The sequence below is a fragment of the Mya arenaria genome, chromosome 4, assembly GCF_026914265.1.
Source record: "Mya arenaria isolate MELC-2E11 chromosome 4, ASM2691426v1".
Classification (NCBI taxonomy): domain Eukaryota; kingdom Metazoa; phylum Mollusca; class Bivalvia; order Myida; family Myidae; genus Mya; species Mya arenaria.
The window spans coordinates 37,814,322-37,833,640 of NC_069125.1; the positions used below are offsets into that span (position 1 = coordinate 37,814,322).

At 36.3% G+C, this 19,319-nt stretch overlaps 1 protein-coding gene across 1 annotated transcript; it reads right to left on the reverse strand.

Moving 5' to 3' along the window:
- Window positions 1-1,168: 1,168 nt before the first annotated feature.
- On the reverse strand, window positions 1,169-19,158 carry LOC128232595 (uncharacterized). The gene is made up of 17 exons (XM_052946249.1): window positions 18,870-19,158; window positions 18,217-18,323; window positions 17,982-18,010; window positions 17,228-17,776; window positions 16,828-16,905; window positions 16,387-16,509; window positions 15,925-16,047; window positions 9,823-9,900; window positions 8,693-8,820; window positions 7,925-8,023; window positions 7,550-7,642; window positions 6,737-6,859; window positions 6,115-6,307; window positions 5,671-5,826; window positions 4,449-4,537; window positions 4,229-4,299; window positions 1,169-3,994 (listed from the first exon to the last, which is right to left on the reverse strand). Exons 1-17 carry the CDS (start codon window positions 18,897-18,899, stop codon window positions 3,859-3,861), a joined length of 2,205 nt encoding a protein of 734 aa, XP_052802209.1. The 5' UTR covers window positions 18,900-19,158; the 3' UTR covers window positions 1,169-3,858.
- Window positions 19,159-19,319: the final 161 nt, after the last annotated feature.

The window sequence follows — 19,319 nt, forward strand, 5'->3', positions numbered from 1 at the left end:
CTTATTGTTTATCGGATACCGTAAAGGTACAAGGTAATGAATGACAGTTTTATTTGCGAAAATACCCTTGTATGTGACAATCAAGCATGGTTATCGAATGTCTAGTTAAGTACCCTGATATCTGGAGCAGGATTTCCATTCAATCATTCAAAGTGAAGGTGCAGGTCTCTGGTGAGAAGATAAACATATATATTTGAAGACTGTGGTTTGGGATATGTTATGATCATATGCTATCATGTATATGTAGTAATTAATAAAATCAATCGCACCTGCAAGGAATGTGTTACTTTGAATAAATTGTTTCAAAACATCATCATAACAACACACAATTTACCTCACTGGTAATGAGAAAACCAACTTTCCTCACTGCTGTTAAGAAACCCACCATCCTTCACTATTGTGAAAAAAAGCCTTCTCTCAATATTGTTGTGAATACCACCTTCCTTCATTGTTGTTTTGAAGAAAAACCTTTTCTCACTGTTGTTGTGAAAACGACCTGCCTTACTGTGGTTTCGAAAAAACCATCTTCCCTCACTGTTGGTGTGAAAATGACACCCCTTACTATTGTTATAAAAACCACCTTCAGTCACTGTTGTTGTGAAAACCACCTGTTGATTTGAAAAAAATAGCTTTCCTCACTGTTGTTGTAAAACAAATTGTTGTTGTGAAAACCGCCTTCTCTCACTGTTGTGAAAAAAACACATTCCTACTCCCTTCTTGTAAATATATTGAAATCAATTTGTATTGATCAGTATAAGGTGGACTTAAATTGGTTGGGTTTGTTTTAGGTTAGTTCTGAGGGGAAATTGCATGTAATTCTCATAGCAATACCTGTGTCAGGTGTCTGTTTTTGGCAAAATACCTTGGCAGCTTTTCCTTTGCGGGTATCAAGTATCACTGACCGTCTGAAAGTATGGCAAATTCCACCAAAATGAGACCACTGTCTCCATTGGGCGCGTTAAGGTGTAGTATACATGTAGGAAATATTGTTTCTGTGATTATAGACAGTGATAGGTTATAAATCTATATAAACATTTATCTATATATTGACATGTACATAATACTTGTTTTAAGTGTTTAGAAAAAAATGGATATGAAAGTTTAATTAAAAAACAACAACAGGCTGTTAGCCATATGATTTCTCTTTTGGGAAAAGTAAAACACGTAGTAACAAAACATATCTTTATTGTTTATGGCATATTGTGTAATCAAGAAACATATAAGCATGTAACATGAACAGTCTATGGAAGACGAATAACAATAAACAAAATAAATTGTAAATGTAGACATTGATGTCGTGGTCCATCATTTGCATCCTGCAATACCGCACTATAAATATCAATATACATGAGGGAAAACAATGCCAGTAACAAGAAATATAACAAAGAAAATGATAAAAGCATTCCAGATAAATAATGCAATATCTATATACCACATAGATTTTTAACAGTGTATCATATATTGAATGTCCATTAAAAATATTAGTGTTAAATGTGTCAAAAGAACCATTTGATGTCGGTTAACAACCATAGATGTGAGTCACCAACCATTTTCAGTTTGAATCACAACGCTGGAAACCATTCGGAACTCCTCGGCCATTTTTTCAAAAACAACCTCGGATGTATGCCGGTACATCAGTTGAAGTAGTTCGTATTTTTTTTTAAATTATATCGTTAATTAAATTTAGTGTTTTAGAGTTGTATTAATTGATCTAAGTTTAAATTGATTACCAGTGAAGTGTATTATTGCAAACATAATTAAGATTTCCAAGAAAAAAGACATAAAGTTTAACTGCTAAATAAAATTACTACGCGATCTACTTGCAGCGGACTTAAACGTACCTCTTTTTGAGTGTGTAAACCGTCCAAATACATCCGAGGTTGTTTTTGAAAAAAATGGCCGAGGAGTTCCGAATGCGCTGGAAATATAACGCAACCGAACAGACATTTTATTAAGACTTACAACGTACATCATCTATAATACATACAATTTCCGATATCATGTCCACCTGTTTTTACAAGTAAATTGGATTAACTAAACTTTAATGTTATCTGTCAGCAGTGTATAGGGTATTTCTCATTACAAGAGCTTTTTTAACATACAGGTAAAAGGAAAGTTGAATTATTGAGTGTTCGATTCCATGCATATCTTCATGTTTTAATGCTTACAGGATGTACAGAAAGTCTCAGACAAGCATCTACAAAACGAAAAGAAAAGAAAACATATTGGAAATATATCTGAGTGCTCTTCGTATTCTAAGTGATTTTTTCCCACCAATGCCTTTGTTTATCCATACGACATAACTATTGTTAAGCCAACTGGATAAATCATGCTTGAATACACTATTTCTAAAGTTGCTCAGTATTCACTCAATTAAGTCAATATTTCATAATTCTTAGGTATCTCTTTACATACATTATCACCATATACACATGTATTATTTGCATAAGGTAGTACCTTTAACAGTCTTGCAAAATTTTGATGTATTCTATAGGTTTTTAAGTTTTAGAATTCCCAATACTTCACAAGCATAATTTTAAAAAAGACATAAACAAGCATCAGACAATTAGCATGAGGTTTTTAAACCAAGGCCGTGCTTTTTGCATTTGCATACTAGAACATTCACAGTCTTTAGAGCCTTCAAAAGAAAATGCTCTTGACTTAGTGCAAAATTCTTTTTTTTTATTTTTGCGGGTAAACAATGGCACAAGAGAAAAAACACCAGTTAGAAAAATATAATAAGAGCCAATATTCCAGATAAATATTTTACAAAAGCCTGAAAGGGCCACTGGAAATTAAAAAAATAAAAGGCGTAACTGCACAGAATTGGCCTCTATTACGAAATTGCAAAAGGTGAAATTATAACGAATCTATTGCGTTATTGCTCCCTCTGTAAGTCGATTTGACGCCTTTTTGCGAGTTTATATTAGTATTGTCTTATGTTGTATATGCAATACATATGCACAACGTATTTTTAAGCGGTGAATTTTTAATAAACATATTTGGCATCTATTGGATTTCAATTAAAATACTAGTGTTAACTTATGCTGATGCTGCAGTGTAAATTTGTCTTGGAAAATGCCATTTTTATACGAAAACATGAAAATATGCCAAATATCACAAAATGCCCTTAAGTAGAATGTTAGTGATCATCCTGGACGCCCTTTCATTACAAATAAAACCTAACGTTATAATGCCTTACTACTCAGTTGTTAGCCAAACACTCTCGGTTACCACTTTAAAAGAAAATGATATATTATCCATTGTTCAGTACCCTATATCACCAAAACACTCAAGCCATTTTTCAATCTCAAGCTTAACTCATTTTTGCACATAACAGCAAGATTAAAAAAAAAATACTTGTGTTTCATTATTTTCAAAAGTGCATTATCTGGTGCCTTACGGTGATAAACATTATTGCTGAATACTCTTTCGAATATTATTTCTAAGTCACAAAATGTACTTGAATAAAACGCAAAAATAATAAGTTTGAATCGAGTACTCGTTTTGCTCTTAAAAATATTGACCGAATATTTGGGTTTTTAAAAAGATTAAAACATATTAAAAATCATGCTTTAAGGTTCTGTGGTTTAAAGTTTAAATTGAGATTGAGAATTATCTTAAATAAGTTTGTGTTATCGGTGCCATGTCTACCGATGTGCATGGTTGTACTTGTTGATAAGTACCAATAACTTGGTGGGACTAGAACACATTCACGCTTTTAGTTCATGGCATTCATGTTTTTTTAACATAATTGTCTTAGTATATCATATTTCCCATCAATTTCAAGATAAGATTGAAAACAAACCCAGATACACCCAAAACTCATAACCAACTTCTGATATTAATACATGATATTCATTTGTTTTTGTTTTTATTTTTGCTCGGTTTGATGGCGGGTGGTTGGTTTTCTCCTGCTCTTTGCCTCTGCGTAAGGGGCTGGTTTCTCAAAGGGCGTTGTCTTTCCCCCAGAGGCTGAAGCTCACACGGCTCACTGGAAAACACAATGGAACGTGGTATTCCATCGAATACATTATCATATATAAATAAAAAACGTATATAATATTCTATTTGCATCTCATGGACTTTATATCACCAACATGTTGCTTTCATGCCATAAGAAATGTTGTATTTTATTCAAGAGGGCATTCTACAACCTTACAATTCCCAATGCAGTTACACAATCATATTGTCATCGGACCGCTAGGAATTTGAGCCTATTACATACCACATTTTCACCTCAAAACGCTTGTCTTCACCATAAGAATATTCCCCAATACTTCCAATATTCCATCGCACCTGAAAATATGGAAATTCAAAATATCTGACACATCCATTGCTGTAAACTCTTTGTATCCGAGCATCAACATACACATTCACAATTAACTGCGTCTTACAGGCTTTAAAAGGTAAGGTAAGACGAAAATGAAAGAAAAAATAACACTTACGACTACCATCCTAATGGTTTCTTTCCTGCGTACCAAAAGTACAACTCCTTTTTGGCCTACAATAGCTGCATCGCCCGACCAGTCCTTTGCTAAAGTCAGAAGAGGTACTAAATTATAACAGATATTCTTTGTAAAATACTTGTTCATATAGTCTGGCGTCGATCACAGTGTTTTTTGCGTCATATTAACAAAAGTAAACGAAAAAAATGTACGTCACAAACAGTAACAAAGACTAAGTAATACATTAGTAACAAATGCCTGCATACAAAATAGCAAATCGAAAAAGGCGCTCAATATGATATGTACTACATCTAGAACCAAATCGTATGGACATACATCATAAGATAAGAAAGAATATAGGCCATAACATCTTAGAGAAAATAATGTAGTACAAAATATAAGGGAAGCACAAAGGCTGCTATCTAGGACAACATCTTATCTAAACACATGGTACCAAATCTTAGACTTACTATTATGAGAACTTTCGATGACTAAATCTAAGACAACATCTTTGAAATTATATAGAACTAATCATACAAGTATGTTAAAGGTGCTATAAATATTATGTAATCACCCAGTAGTCAAAAAAATCAAATGCAATTTTTTTAAGAGACACAAAGTAAGGGCCCAAACCATACTGAACGGGATACACAAACACAACACACACCGCACACACTCGAACACACACCACAAACATACCACACACCCAATAAAATAGATTAAACGATAAATGATGGGATTTCCGCCTAGGAACGGTCAGTGAATCACGAGTCTGCTAGTGTGTGTGTGTGTTGGGGGGGAGGGGGGGGGGGGGTACCAATTTATTTATATGGTCATAATCTCACACTTTTCCCGGTATATATATATAAAGCAAAACTAACATAAATTGCTTAAGTACTCAACGACCGGATGCAGACATCACCTGCAATCGAGTGAATCAATGAGTGAAAGTGCTGTCTGTTGAAAGGGTAATGTGCATTCACTTAAAGACACCTATCTGGCATAGCTCATCTTAGCAACTTAAACGTTTGAAACAGTGTCTTCATATAGTATAATAATGAATGCATCCTATCGTACAATCAAAGAAAACAAATATACTAAAACAATGTATAGGTGTCGGATATTCTTCGAGATATCGAAACGAAATTATTCGAAAACTTGACGAGTAGTATGCATTTTTATTCAGGTCGGTTTTTAATTGTTAAACCTTTGTATTAATTACCCGGAGTAACGTAGCACCCCACGTCAAGCGGCTGCCCGGGGTGGAGCCTCCTCGGCTCGTTCACTGGCCACACCCCGTAACGGTCACGGTGCCCATACTCATACTGGAACACCTTGCCCGAGGCGTCCCAGTTCACAAACACGACGTTGCCACCAACTGTTAGATACGAAGTATATAAGTGTGATTTTCTGGATATAATATTTTCATAAGTTATTAACATGGCAGAAACATAAATTTAGACTGCGCACAATTTTGTATCGCATGCCATGACTTTTTAAATGGATGGACCAAAAATCTGAATGTCCGAACCGTTCTGTATGAAAAAGAGAACAAGAGCACCGGACAGCCAAACCCTCGCAGAACTTACATCCATTTCCATCTACTACACACAGTACTTCTATGCTATAGCACATTTACAAAACTTATGTGTTAGAACGTTCTTACATTCCTTCCTGTGCCCCACAACTGTCCCAGGCCCCTCCCCGTCTTGGTCTTCCTTGTCCCAGTCCGGGCCTCGTCGTACTCGGGAACCAATCCGAGGGAACGTACCATCAGGTTCCTCGTTGTAAGGGTTTACTTCATTTGCCTTTGCCAAACGGCGTTTCTGGTCCATATCTATTATTTCTAGCATTTGCTCCTAAAAACGAGAACTAATTTGAAATCAATTGTTTCATCAAATTAGAAATAAACGAAAACAAAAACAATCATGCGTCCACTAGGTTGCGTGTGCAAAATTGAATGTCAAAGGCTTTATTCTATATGTGTTTTTTTTGTGTTCTGTGTCCTTGGCATTTACCCAGGGTCATCAAACGGGGTTTATGTTTAAAATTTTGGCTACTGAGCTTGTTTCTGTAGTTTTTCACATAAATATTTATCAAGAACCATGTGACAAGTTCATTGTAACCGTTTTATTTGTTCAAGTTATGTACAGAGAAGTTAGTGTTGCCAAGTTTATTTCACAAAAATCATGGAACAATACATGGAAAATAGTGTTAATAATTTGTATGATAACTTAAAACATAATAATGCCATGCACATGTGTCTTCAATGTTAAAAAGGGCGTTACCGTATCAAGTCGAGTAATACTTGGGTCGTCAACGGGTATTCTATCTCTGTAGAAACGTGTTGGGTCATGTCTAAGTAGTGACATTAAGAAAGGATCTGAAAACAGTTCCGGGAGGATTTTTCCCTGAAATAGAGATGCACTACTCAGTCGTGAATAATAGATACATGTTTCCCACTGTTAATATAGGTATTACACGAAAGTTATAAAATAAAGGACTGATAGTCATTACAACGCAACAAGTATTTAGAAAGGAAGGGAGATGGTAAGAAACAAAATGGTAGATATAGAAATTAAATTCGGTTCAGAATGGTATACAATGTATCTCAGAATCATTCGAGTCGCTGTCCGCCATTTTATCATTTTTGCCATTTTTGTAATTTGTGTATGCCTTTATTTTTGCTAGGCATAAGTAAAACGAAAAACATTCCAGTGAACCTTTAATATGTGCATAATTCAGGACCACACTAACTTAATTTACCAGGTTTTACCCATAACCCGTTTCTCGACTTATACAAAGTCAGTATTTGAAACGCTCTGCTATCAATTTGGCCATAAACAGCAGTGAGTAGCTTAGAATTGATCTTTAAAAAGGTTAGCTCATTTAATTTACAACTACTTTAAACAGATGAAAATAAGGACAAACTATTACATAATTATATAGTTATATACAGATAAAATCATTTTTTTATGATCGATACTCGAATTTAAATAATAATTAAACTTCTTGGCTACTTCGTAATGGTTTTTAATGTTTAGAAATATTAAAAATCGCGGCATAAATGTAGATATCGGTCGCCGTGCTTTTTTTCTTACCGTTAGCATTAGTCGTCTAGAAAATGATTGACCATCCCTAAAATGCAGTATTTTCCCGAAAATGGCGTCACCGAGAAGCACTTTGATAAATTCCTGAAAGAATGAAATTACATAAAAACAATCCGTGCGTTTGAAACTTGTTTTATTTTTATTATAGTTGATATCTTATATAATATGTTTTAATGTTTCCCCAAATAAGTGTCCAATCAATTGGCTGCGTTCCCAATATAAGTAGAAATTTCTATTTCATGCTCGAATAGAATTCTCAAATGGCTCTGCTTATGTAAACAATAACTTATCCGTCGTAAAGAAATTTTATATATGCGTTATGAGTTCTAACTACATGTACTATATTTGAACATGCTCGAGGCTCACCCTGTTGGCTCTTCCGACAGGTAAAATGAACATATCTGCTACAGGCCCGTCTGTGCTTCTAACAGCGTGTTCTGTTGCTGCAAGTATATCCTGTAAAGTCTGAAACATAAATTTAAGACTTCTTAAAAATGGCGATATACAAATTCTTTTTTTTCAAATAAGAGTTAAATCAGTAGAATTTATGTTAAGAAAATTATTAAATAAGTATTTTCTGAAACAACAATGCATATAACAACTGATCCCTATATTATCCCCACGGATTCCTACTTATCCCTACTGATCCTTATAGCTATCACATGTTACTGAGTTTAGGTATGATTGTAACCGAAAGCAGTTGGTGAAGTCAGATGTAGTACATTTTTTTTGACCCGGTACAGTAAAATCCCTATATGCGACCACCCCGTTTCCACTACCAACCCGCTAATGAGACCGATTTTTTTCATACAATGTACATGCATTTAAAGAGCTTTATGTACATTAAAACTGTCTTGTTTTAATACATGTTATTATTTGAACAATTTATGATGCAATGAATAAATGACATAACTTTTTATTTATTTTCTCTGCTTGATTTGTATTTCCTGTAACCCCATATTACCTACATGTACATAGTAAGAATCCAAGGAATTCCACCCCTTGACCGTTCACAATACTAATCGGCACAAACTCAGTTATAAGATCACGCCGCTATTTAAACCATTTTCTCAACAAGTCCCTCATGTGATCTGAATAGAGGGTGTTTACTGTACAAAAAATCAGTTTCATCACCTCTGGTGCAATGTTTGCAACTGTGGCATCGGGCCCTCTGTAAAGACAACTTTCCGTCGGGTATCCGTCCGTTATTAGTATCAACTTCGGGTGCACCATAAGTCCGTTCGTCAGACTTGGCAATGTGTCTGGAGAAGAAAGGCAAACAGGTTCGGATGAATCATTGTTAAGGCTTAGCCCTTTCCATAATGATGCGAAAGTGAAAACATTTTAGTTTGAACAAAATAACTTAATAGAAAAAACACCTGTAGTTCGGTCCACAATCTAGCATTATAACCATTAGTGTGGTCCACTTTAAACGCTAATTATTCATAACCGCTTTGCATCAACTAACGAAAAATACGCTAATCACTAGTCCACTAACCGGTGTTCATATGTTTTAACTTTTAAGTTTAAGACAAATCCCTCGCAGAATGTGGAATATTTCGCTTCACAAATCCACATATAGCTATGAAGTGAACATTTATATAAAGGGCCATAACTCTTGAAAAAATGGCCGCAACTGACGGGAGATGTGTAAGGCATTTGTATGTAGTTATCATGTGTACCAAGTTTCGCTCTTCAAACTTTTCACAATGGACCAAACGACCAACTGTTTGGTGACTCCTAGATTCTCCTCTTCAAAATTAGTTTGCGGGGTTTGCATTTTAGTGAAATAAAAATAATTCATGGCTGCGAATACCCAGGCTAACTAAATATATGGTGATAACCAATATTGACATAAGAAGTTTTAATAAAGCTCATTTTTCCAGTATGTTTTTCCTATGTAGATTGAACACCATCCATCCATAAAAAACACATTAGGAACTGCCCAAATAACTATAGACTGATAAAAACAAAAACTGTTTTTTCTGTTGGTGACTAAAGTCCGTCCTGTATTACCTACTGTTTGTTCTGCATTACCTGCTGGTGACTAATGTTTGGTCTTCTTTATCGAATGGTGATTAACTTTTCCTGCTGGTGACTATAGTTTGGTCTACTTGCTACCTGCTGCTATGATTAGTCTTTGTCCTAACGTATAATATGTGCAGTTTAAATATTTTATAAGTTCTTAACAGCATGATATATTAACAAATATTGACTTGACATGATACATTACCTGCTTGTAACTAAAGCTCGTTCTACTTTACCTGCTGGTGACAGGAAAATTGCCTGGGCCAGAAGTAATCCCCCGTATAACGGACTTGGTCCTCCAGGCTTTATTTTCTCTGGAATAACATAAGAGTACCACTTGAATAAATGCAACATTTCCTTACTTAGACGTACGAAAATAGTTGTCAAAGTTTTAATTTGCGCAACCATTTTTAATAAAGTGCAAGGAGTTAGACAGTCAAAGGGAACGGCCACGTTTTTCTTTGCTCTGTTAAAAAGTAAATTTATTATAGTTGATGTAGATGTAAATGGACAAAATTTATATTGTGTTGAAGGATTTATGGAGCTCTATCTGATGGATAATATTTCGTGTTGGAATATACAGTGACAAGTGAGTTATTCCGGGTTTTCTGGAGAACAATAGAAAATCAGCAATTAGGATTACATTCATTGCGTTGGGATATTACTGGATAGTATTTTTGTATATAGTGTAGTGGCCGGCGGCGATCTGTGATATTCGCTCAGTTGTGAACGACAGGCCCTATTGTGCACCGCCAGTGACTACTGACGATGACCGAGGGCGGTGTGAAATACCGTATAGAATACGAGCCATGCATAGGGAACGACAACACGGATGTTAAAGTACCTGTTGCCGAATGTCAAGATGTAGGACGCTTAAGAGACATTATGTTGCCTAGCAACGGCGTGTACAATCAAGAATCAGTGACGCAAAGAACTCGGTCAGATGATTTGTCAGGTGATCGGCCAGGTGATATAGCATGTTGACTTGTCATGTGATGAGGACAGTTGCCATGGAACCGAAGATGACTTGAGTGACGTGGACGACGAGGACTTCCGGGTAATTGAAGAATATCGGACTCTAGTTAAGCATTACAGAGAACTCCCGAAGGAAATGTGTGTACAACAGATCATGCGTGATTATGCGTCGAGCGAAAGTGATCTTGAAAGACTGCGTTGCCATTATTTTGAGCATCTTAAACACATTGATGAAACATTTCCATTCGGCCAAACTGCTGAACTGAAGCGGCGGGTGTTTACTAGGAGTGGAGAACCGTTACCAATTCGGTTAGCAAGGGACATTTATAACATTATAGAGGTAACAGAGGGTGGTGATCCTAGTGTACTGAAAAACATGATCAGCACCGGCAAGGGCCGTAAAAGCTCAGTCGTTTACCAAAAGGCATTGAAAATTCAAAATACAGGGCAACAGCCAGAGAAATGTATCTGTGCTATTGAGTTAAGCATGCTAAAGGACACTGTTTCATCGTTACAGGCAGGTTTTATATTGCTTAAACAGTCGTTACATATAAATGACAAACTTAGATCTGAACAATTGGGTTTTGCAAAGTATAAGTTTGGATATACTAGAGTGTAAAAGTGCAATAAAAACGTCTGCAAGCTCGTCTGTAGATAAAATGACTGAACTTACTAGCTCATGTGTAGCAAGAATTACAGAGATGGAAGACAGGGTACGGAGCCTTGAGAGTTTTCTTGACACGGAGCATATTGTTACTTTAGCTGCGGTGCCGTCTGACAGTTTTGGGACCTTTGAAAATGGAGACTCTACTGTGGGGTTTCAGATGGCAGCATCTGAAACGTTACCATATGATGACGGCGAACAACGTAATAGACGTGTATGGGAGGCGGGGCCAGACCCCCCTGTGAGCGGCGGCAACAACAACACCACGTACATTGAAACGGAATCGCACCCTATTCCGGTTAGGGTCACCGAGCGTGAAGACTTTCATGTTGTGCAGCGCAAGCGCGGTAATAAACATTTCTGTGTACTTGGACTTAGTAGTGAGGTAAATACGGAACTTTTATCAACTGTCATATCGACGAAGGGGCCTTCTGTAAAAGGCATCCGTGTTTTCCCTTTAAGGAAAAACGCAAAGCGGGTACTGGTAAAGCTAACTCTCGCGTCAGATGAACAAACTTTTTGTGTGGTGGAGGATGACTTCTGGCCGAGCTACGTTACATGTGAGCCGTGGCGGTCACACGGGTCGCTCCTGGAACCAAGGAATGGGTCGGCAACTTCAAGACCGGATGGGCGTACCGGCGTCCGCCGGGAGTGGGGCAATCGGATTACCTCATCTAGAGCGAAAGGGCTCTACGGAACCCTCAGGGAACCAAGCGAGCGCCAAACGAGTCGGCCGTCGGGGACTCATCGTGATATTCCTCCAAGGTTTAGAGCAGCAATGCAACAGATGGCGGAAGGACGGCGAGCGAATGGAGTCACACAGTGGAGAGAGTGCGAGTGGAAAAACCCATTCAGTACATTGGCTGAGTTAGTGGACTAATAAAACGGACGTTCATAAGTCATTTATAGTTAGCATTGTTATTGTAGTTATGATTATGCGAACCATACTTATATTTTTAACTATATTTATGAGTCTGTGCAATCTTAATCTATTTACATGGAATGTTACGGGAATTATGTCTAGTGCATCTTATCTTTGTGATGTATTAACTCAGGGAAATATAGACATTTGTGGTATATCAGAACATTGGTTGCTGCCATCCAACTCGCATTTCATGAACTCGATATCAAGTGATTACAATCATTATACATGTTGTGATAAAACTCTGAAGCAATGTGGGGTAGGAAAGGGCGGTGTCTCTATATTGTGGCAAAAACGGTTTGACCATTTTATTTCACCATTGAATATAAATGATGATCGTATTGTAGGTATTCAATTCCAAATTGTACCTGGACAATATATGTACATTTTTCAAGTATACCTGCCTTGTGTAAACCACTCTCTTAAGATATATTATGATTATATTTCCATATTGTATGATTTACATCATACCTATAGTGAAATGGGTCTAACGATTTTCATGGGTGACTTTAACGCCAAGGTGCGTGCGCCGTCGTTAAACAGCCGAGATAAGTGTTTGATAGAATTTTCAAATGATTGTAACATGTGTCCTATAAATAAATTGTCATCGTGTGTACGTTCTGACAATACTTACGTATCATATGACGGTTGTTATACGTCACTTATAGACTATATATGTATACCACAGGAGAATATTGACTTTGTGACACATTGTGAAGTTGCGGATGACTGTTGTTTAAACGTTTCTCGACATAGACCTATTATGTGTTGCTTAGCGCTTAAAATTGTTGACTGTATTGAAAATGAATATAATGCCAATAATATGACTAATTGTACTAACTGGAAAAAAAGTCAAGGTAAATCACATTCATTGCTATGAATCTTTATTGCATTATGAGTTTAACCAGTTTACTATAGACCCATGTGACGAAAGGGGCATTGACAAACTGTATGAAAGTGTATGTGATAAACTGTTAGAATGTTCGAGTAAATCATTTCCAGAACGGATCTTCAAGAGACACCTTAAACCATATTGGTCGGAAGAGCTCTCTATTCTACAGAAAAATATGAAAGTGCTACGTGATAGCTGGTGCCGGGCTGGTAGGCCAAGAGGCGAAAATTATTCTGAATATGTTGAGTACAAAAAAGCGAAGTGTGCATTTAGGCGTAAACACAGAAGAACAGTTGAAGAATTTCTGCAAAATCTGGACCATACGATTGAAAGGGCGGCTGAAACAGATTCCGATTATTTCTGGAAATCAGTGAAAGCGCGAAAGAATAGCTCTGTGAATAAGATTGGTGATGGAATTAAGTTTAACGGGGAGATGTGCAGAGGCCGGGAGAAAATTACAGAGCAGTGGGGCTTGTATTTTCAGTCACTTTATTCCCCATCAGAATCACCCGAGTTCGACGAGAATTGGAGAGAACATATAACAGAGGCGGTGGAGCAGTCATTTGCGGAAATTACCCTTGATCCAAAAGTTGTCGTGTCACCTGAAGTTGTGAAAAACGCGATAAAGACATTACCAAAGGGAAAGGCGTGTGGGCCAGATAGTGTTAGGCATGAACATTTGATTTATGGGCGAAACGTTGTGTCCAATACTCTTTCAAACTTGTACACTAGTATGTTGCGTCTAGAATATATTCCTGATTTGATGAAGCGTGGTGAAATAATTACACTCCATAAGGGCGGGAAAAAGTCAAAAGACGACCCCAATAACTTTCGCGCTATCACGTTGTCTTCTACACTGCTCAAACTTTACGAATTAGTACTGCTAAGTCGATGTAAGGACTCTATTACTCATAAGCTGAACAGACAGCAAGGTGGATTTCAGGATCATCTTGGTTGTATCATGACGTCATTTTCACTCCGGGAATGTCTGCACTTTGCTAAAGAAAACATGTCAACAGTGTACCTTTGTTTTTTGGACAGTAGACAGGCCTTTGACCGTGTCTGGACCGACGGTCTTTTATTCAAGCTTATTCAGCTAAACAAGGAGCGTGACAAAGATACCTCATCCACAGTTATTGACAGTAATACCTTGGTTGCGTTTCAAAATATGTATTTAAATGTGACTAGCCGTGTAAGACATCAAGGACTCCACTCGAAGGAATTTCCAGTTTTACAAGGCACCAGACAGGGCGGGAAAAGTTCACCGTTAATGTACCTCCTTTTCATAGACGGATTAATCAAAGAACTGGAAAATAGTGGCAATGGTCTTTGTATCCATGACCCGAGGATGTGCTCCCCGACAGTGGCGGACGACATGGTATTGGTGTCTTTTTCTAAAACGGGACTAGATAACATGCTAGACATCTGTTGGGATTATTCTAGACGGTGGCGGTATTTTTACAACCCAGGTAAATGCTCAGTCGTTGTAATTTTTCAAGTAGCATTACCAGACCACAGCAAACATTTTCACTTGGTCAGAATTTAGTTGCCACCGTTGGTAAATACATGCACCTGGGTGTTGTATGTGATGAACATTTATCTGCCACAGAATCAATGCACGAAGCGTGTATTAAACTAAGAGGGGCTTACTTTAGCATTTGTAGTAGTGGCATATGTCCTGAAAAGATCAGTGCTATAACATTGAGGACAATTTACCAGTGTGAAATCCTTCCAAAGGCATTATATGGATGTGAAATGTGGAATCAGTACTCTGCAAATGACATGAGAAAGTTAGAAGTTGCCCATCGTCATTGTATTAAGCACATGCAAGGTTTCCGCAAAAGTATGTCATCAAACTTTTCACTGTGTACATTGAATATGACAGATATCGAAACAATGATAGACTATCGGAAACTTCAACTATTTGGCCAGTTATGTCGGCTCCCATGCAAGTTTTTAGCCAAGGAGTTATTTGTGAATAGGCTTGTGCGATTTCTGAAATTAGATAAACAGTTTGGATTTATACCCGACGTTTACAGACTATTAACAAAATATAACCTGTTGTACTATTTAAATACATATGTAAATGATGCCATATTTCCATCGAAGTTTGCATGGAAGAAGCTACTTGACAATAACGTAACTCGACCGGTAAAACATAAATTGTTTGTGGATATAACGAGCGTAGGGGGTAACCTAGCACTTGAAAATGTTGTGCAAGAAAATAAATGCTCCCCTCTTTGGAGAATCGCCAGAAACAGTCCAAAAGATCGTCCACTATGTGTAAAAATTCTAAATGCTATCGGAAACGTTGTTTCACGCCCATATCCACAGCGATGTAACTTGTGCAGTTTATTGACTGAAAACATGACTGAACATGTTCTTGGTTTTTGTCATATAAGAGACAAATGGCAGAACGAAGTATGGAACTCTATCATTAAAGCGTATGGTATTCGCAAGTTTAGCTTGTTTATGTCAATGCCCTATGCTGATCAGTGCCAGTATTTGTTAAGTGTTGCTTCGGCAAGTAGTAACGATTGCTTAACTAATTATGATGTAATGGTTGCATGTGTTAGGTGTTATGCTTAAACTATAGCACCTTATCTGAATGTACTGCTCGTGTACATGTAAACTAGTATGTGATGTACTATATCCGATATTAATTATGCATTACTGTATTTTGTATTATTTATTGTTATGAATTGCTTGATTATCAACCACATTTTGGAAATGTGAACAGATGAAACATGTACTTTACATATATATTATGTGATATCACTGTATATGTTTATCAATTGTAAATACGTTTTGCTCTTCATAATTGGAGGAAATAAATAAATATAAATAGCCTTTTGTAAATATATTTGAAAAAAGATGAATCATACCAAATGCTTGCAGAATTTTTTCATATGATTGTGTGAACCGCTGTATGCACCCCGTCACTTTGCCAAAGGTTACCAACGCCACATATTCCTCACACCCTTGTTCACTGGCCATTCGCTGAAGACCTGGTAATTTAGGGTAAGAGAGAATAATTCCGCTACAATAATGAGTTTAACGTTGACAATAACATAGTATTCTCAACATAATTCTTTTTGGTCAATAAACAAAAGTTTACAAAAGTTGATATAAGGGTTTTTTATAATTAAATCCCAAATACAAAAGAAAATATTTGCCCTTGTACTCTTTGTTTGTAATTACAAAATTAAATAAGATAGTGGTCATTTTAATAAACACGCACGCACGCATAAACACGCGATGTATATGTAAAATATCCTAGCACTATACACAATGATTTAGCTAGAGCTACAATACGTCTATCATTGTAAACTATCATTGTTGGTTACCTGCTAGATAGTCGTGTACAAAGGTTGAAGTCTCGTTCCAAGCACCATCTTGCCTCATGCTGGATGACGTGTCCACAAGCAGAATCGTAAACACTCCCTCCAAGGACCCCACCTCGGCCTGACCTGATTCCAATCAGTATATTGTTTTAATGAAGGTTTTGTTACCTTCGAGAAACACCGACTTCGAACTAAAGGTTTCGAGGGTTCGATATTACACGCGCCATGCACCTGATAAACAGTCACCAAATTACAATTATCCAAGTTTAACTACCTCCGTACGAGTCGACATGTTTACCACGAAGCCAGCATCAAAATATAGCAACGTGCGGTAAGCTTTATTTGCATCATTTGTCTCCCTATATATTTTTCAAGAAACATCCTTTAAACAAATAAATTACCAGAGGGTGAATACTAGAACTCAATTTTAAAGTTCAAACCTACTTGTGTGTAACTCGTTCTTTGCTTCCACTATCCAAACCTCATTGGTCCCAAAGAAAGCCTTCTCCTCGGCGGTCGACTCTGAATCAAGCCAAATATTCTACTAATAATGCAGAAAACACATTACAAAAGTCACATTAAATGTGTTTGTGTACAGAAAATAATGCAAAACTAAGTTGCAATATCATCCCGTTTACAGTATAACTTTACGAACGTCCATCGGTAAGCTAACTTTTTTACTACCAACTAATTCCATCGAAATGTATTTTTTTTTCAAATTATTTCAAAGTCATCAACGAACTATCTTGATACATTATGTCAATATAGTCCACTTATCTAGAAAGAAGGGGCTATTTTTCTCGAATTTTTGAAACAATCTGTGTGGTTGGAGAAAAACATTTACCGTCGACTTTTGAGCTCTCGTTTGATGTTTCGTCCCATGTTAACTGCTTCAATGAACTCGGATTGGTTGACGCAATTGTTTCATTTCCCTGACTTTGTGGTCGCCTTGAAAAGTTTAGTCGCGTTTCTCTAGCCGGTTGCAAACCCCTGTCATTGCGGTCATAATTTTGGGACATTAAAGAGCGAGAACTCTGATTAGTTGATGAACCTCGAGTTGGTACATGTGCCACTGTTTGGTTACGTTTCAGAACAAGCTCTTTTCCTGTGCTTCTTATAGATGGTTTATCATGTTTTGTTTCAAGAACCGGATGGCCATTGGCAATCATCCGGTTTAGATTAGTCCTAAACTCTTCCACCGTTTGTTTTAATTGATCTATTTCATCTTGCATTATAGACTCGCGTACTCTCCTTTCCTCATCCTTATTTCTTCTCTCCTCTTCTTGAATTCTTGTTTCTTCCTCACGTATCCTTCGTTCGTCCTCATATTGTGTTGATCTTTTAACCTCTTGCTTATTAAGTTCATCCACAGATTCCGACAAAACTCCTATCTCTATAATGTATACAAAATGCAAAAGTAAGTTTAAAATTGCTTTTCCAAAGCATATTTTAGTGAAAACAAAATAAATAATTATGATAAACACGTTCAAATTAATGTTCATTGATTTTAATACGTGTAGACAATGAAGTACGCCATCTTTCAATGAAGGTTTTTTGAGTGAATTATTGGGAAACTTACTGAATAAAAATGTTCATACCTTCTAGTATCTCTTTTTTGAATTTCGCACTGAAAAGGAAAATAATATTGCAATATTAATTTTACTTCGAAAAGTGTGTGTATATATGTGTGTGTGTGGGGGGGGGGGGGTGAGCGTGCGTGCGTGTGGGCAAAATTCTCCTCCTTTGTCATGATGACATTCAAGATTCTATGGATTCCATATATAACAGCGCTATAATGATGATATATAAGCTAGAACTGAGGTATAAACTCACCATGCTGGAGAGCAATGATTGTTTTGGAGTGCATTGCTGAGTTCGTTAACCCGTTTCAGAACAAACTTGGTAGTGCTGTTAACTTCCAATACCTCTTGGTGGACGGCCTGCAGAGTTACAAAACCATGAACATGATGTTAGTATTTTCTATGGTTCGGAAAAGGTGACAGAAGTAGAGCATGACAAGTAAAAGGTTCCTGTTTCGGCATTATCAATTACTTATTACCGGTATTATTATAATAATTTTTTATAATTATTGTCATTATTATTTTTATAACTATTATTATTATTATTATTATTATTATTATTATTATTATATTGCTATTATTTATTTTTATTATTTGTATTTATTTAATTAATAATAATAATAATAATAATAATAATAATAATAATAATAATAATAATAATAATAATTATTATTATTAGCATCATTTTTATTATTATTGGACCAATAAAAAAGAAATCCTACTCCCAGTTATGATTTTTTGCATTTTGCTTTGAGGTTTTCACCAGGTTTGTTGAAATTATCTTGCTGGTCAACATACATTTTTGTTGTCGTAATACATGTAATATACAACGAATTTAGTTTATATACACGATATAAGTTGTATAGAGCTGTAAAAGTGCACTGGATAATGCCACTGTTTACCTACCTGAATTTGTTGTGCGTTAGCATAGCTCATTGTTGAAACATTTGTTCAGGCATGTTACTAAAGAAAGTTTTAATTGTTTCCAACACATTTGTCCTTTAATCATTGTTAAATCGCGTTTACGGGTTTATCCGACTCGATTTTAATTTCGATTCTTGTTATAGATAAATATATACAAATCGAAACTAGACGTTCGTTTATTTTTATCATAAATTTACTTCCTTGTATATTTGAAATATAAAGATTTTGAAATAAAGTCATGTGGCTTTATATCATCAAAAAAGAGCGTACAGTGGGAAAGCATCGTAACCATGCATGTTTTAATATAATTTAATCGTCGGATACCCACGATTTAGGAATGGAATGGCTTTGTCTTGTCACGGACCTATAAACCACTTTTATAGGTCCGTGGTCTTGTGTCTCCAACAATGATAGAACGATAGAAATGCGAAT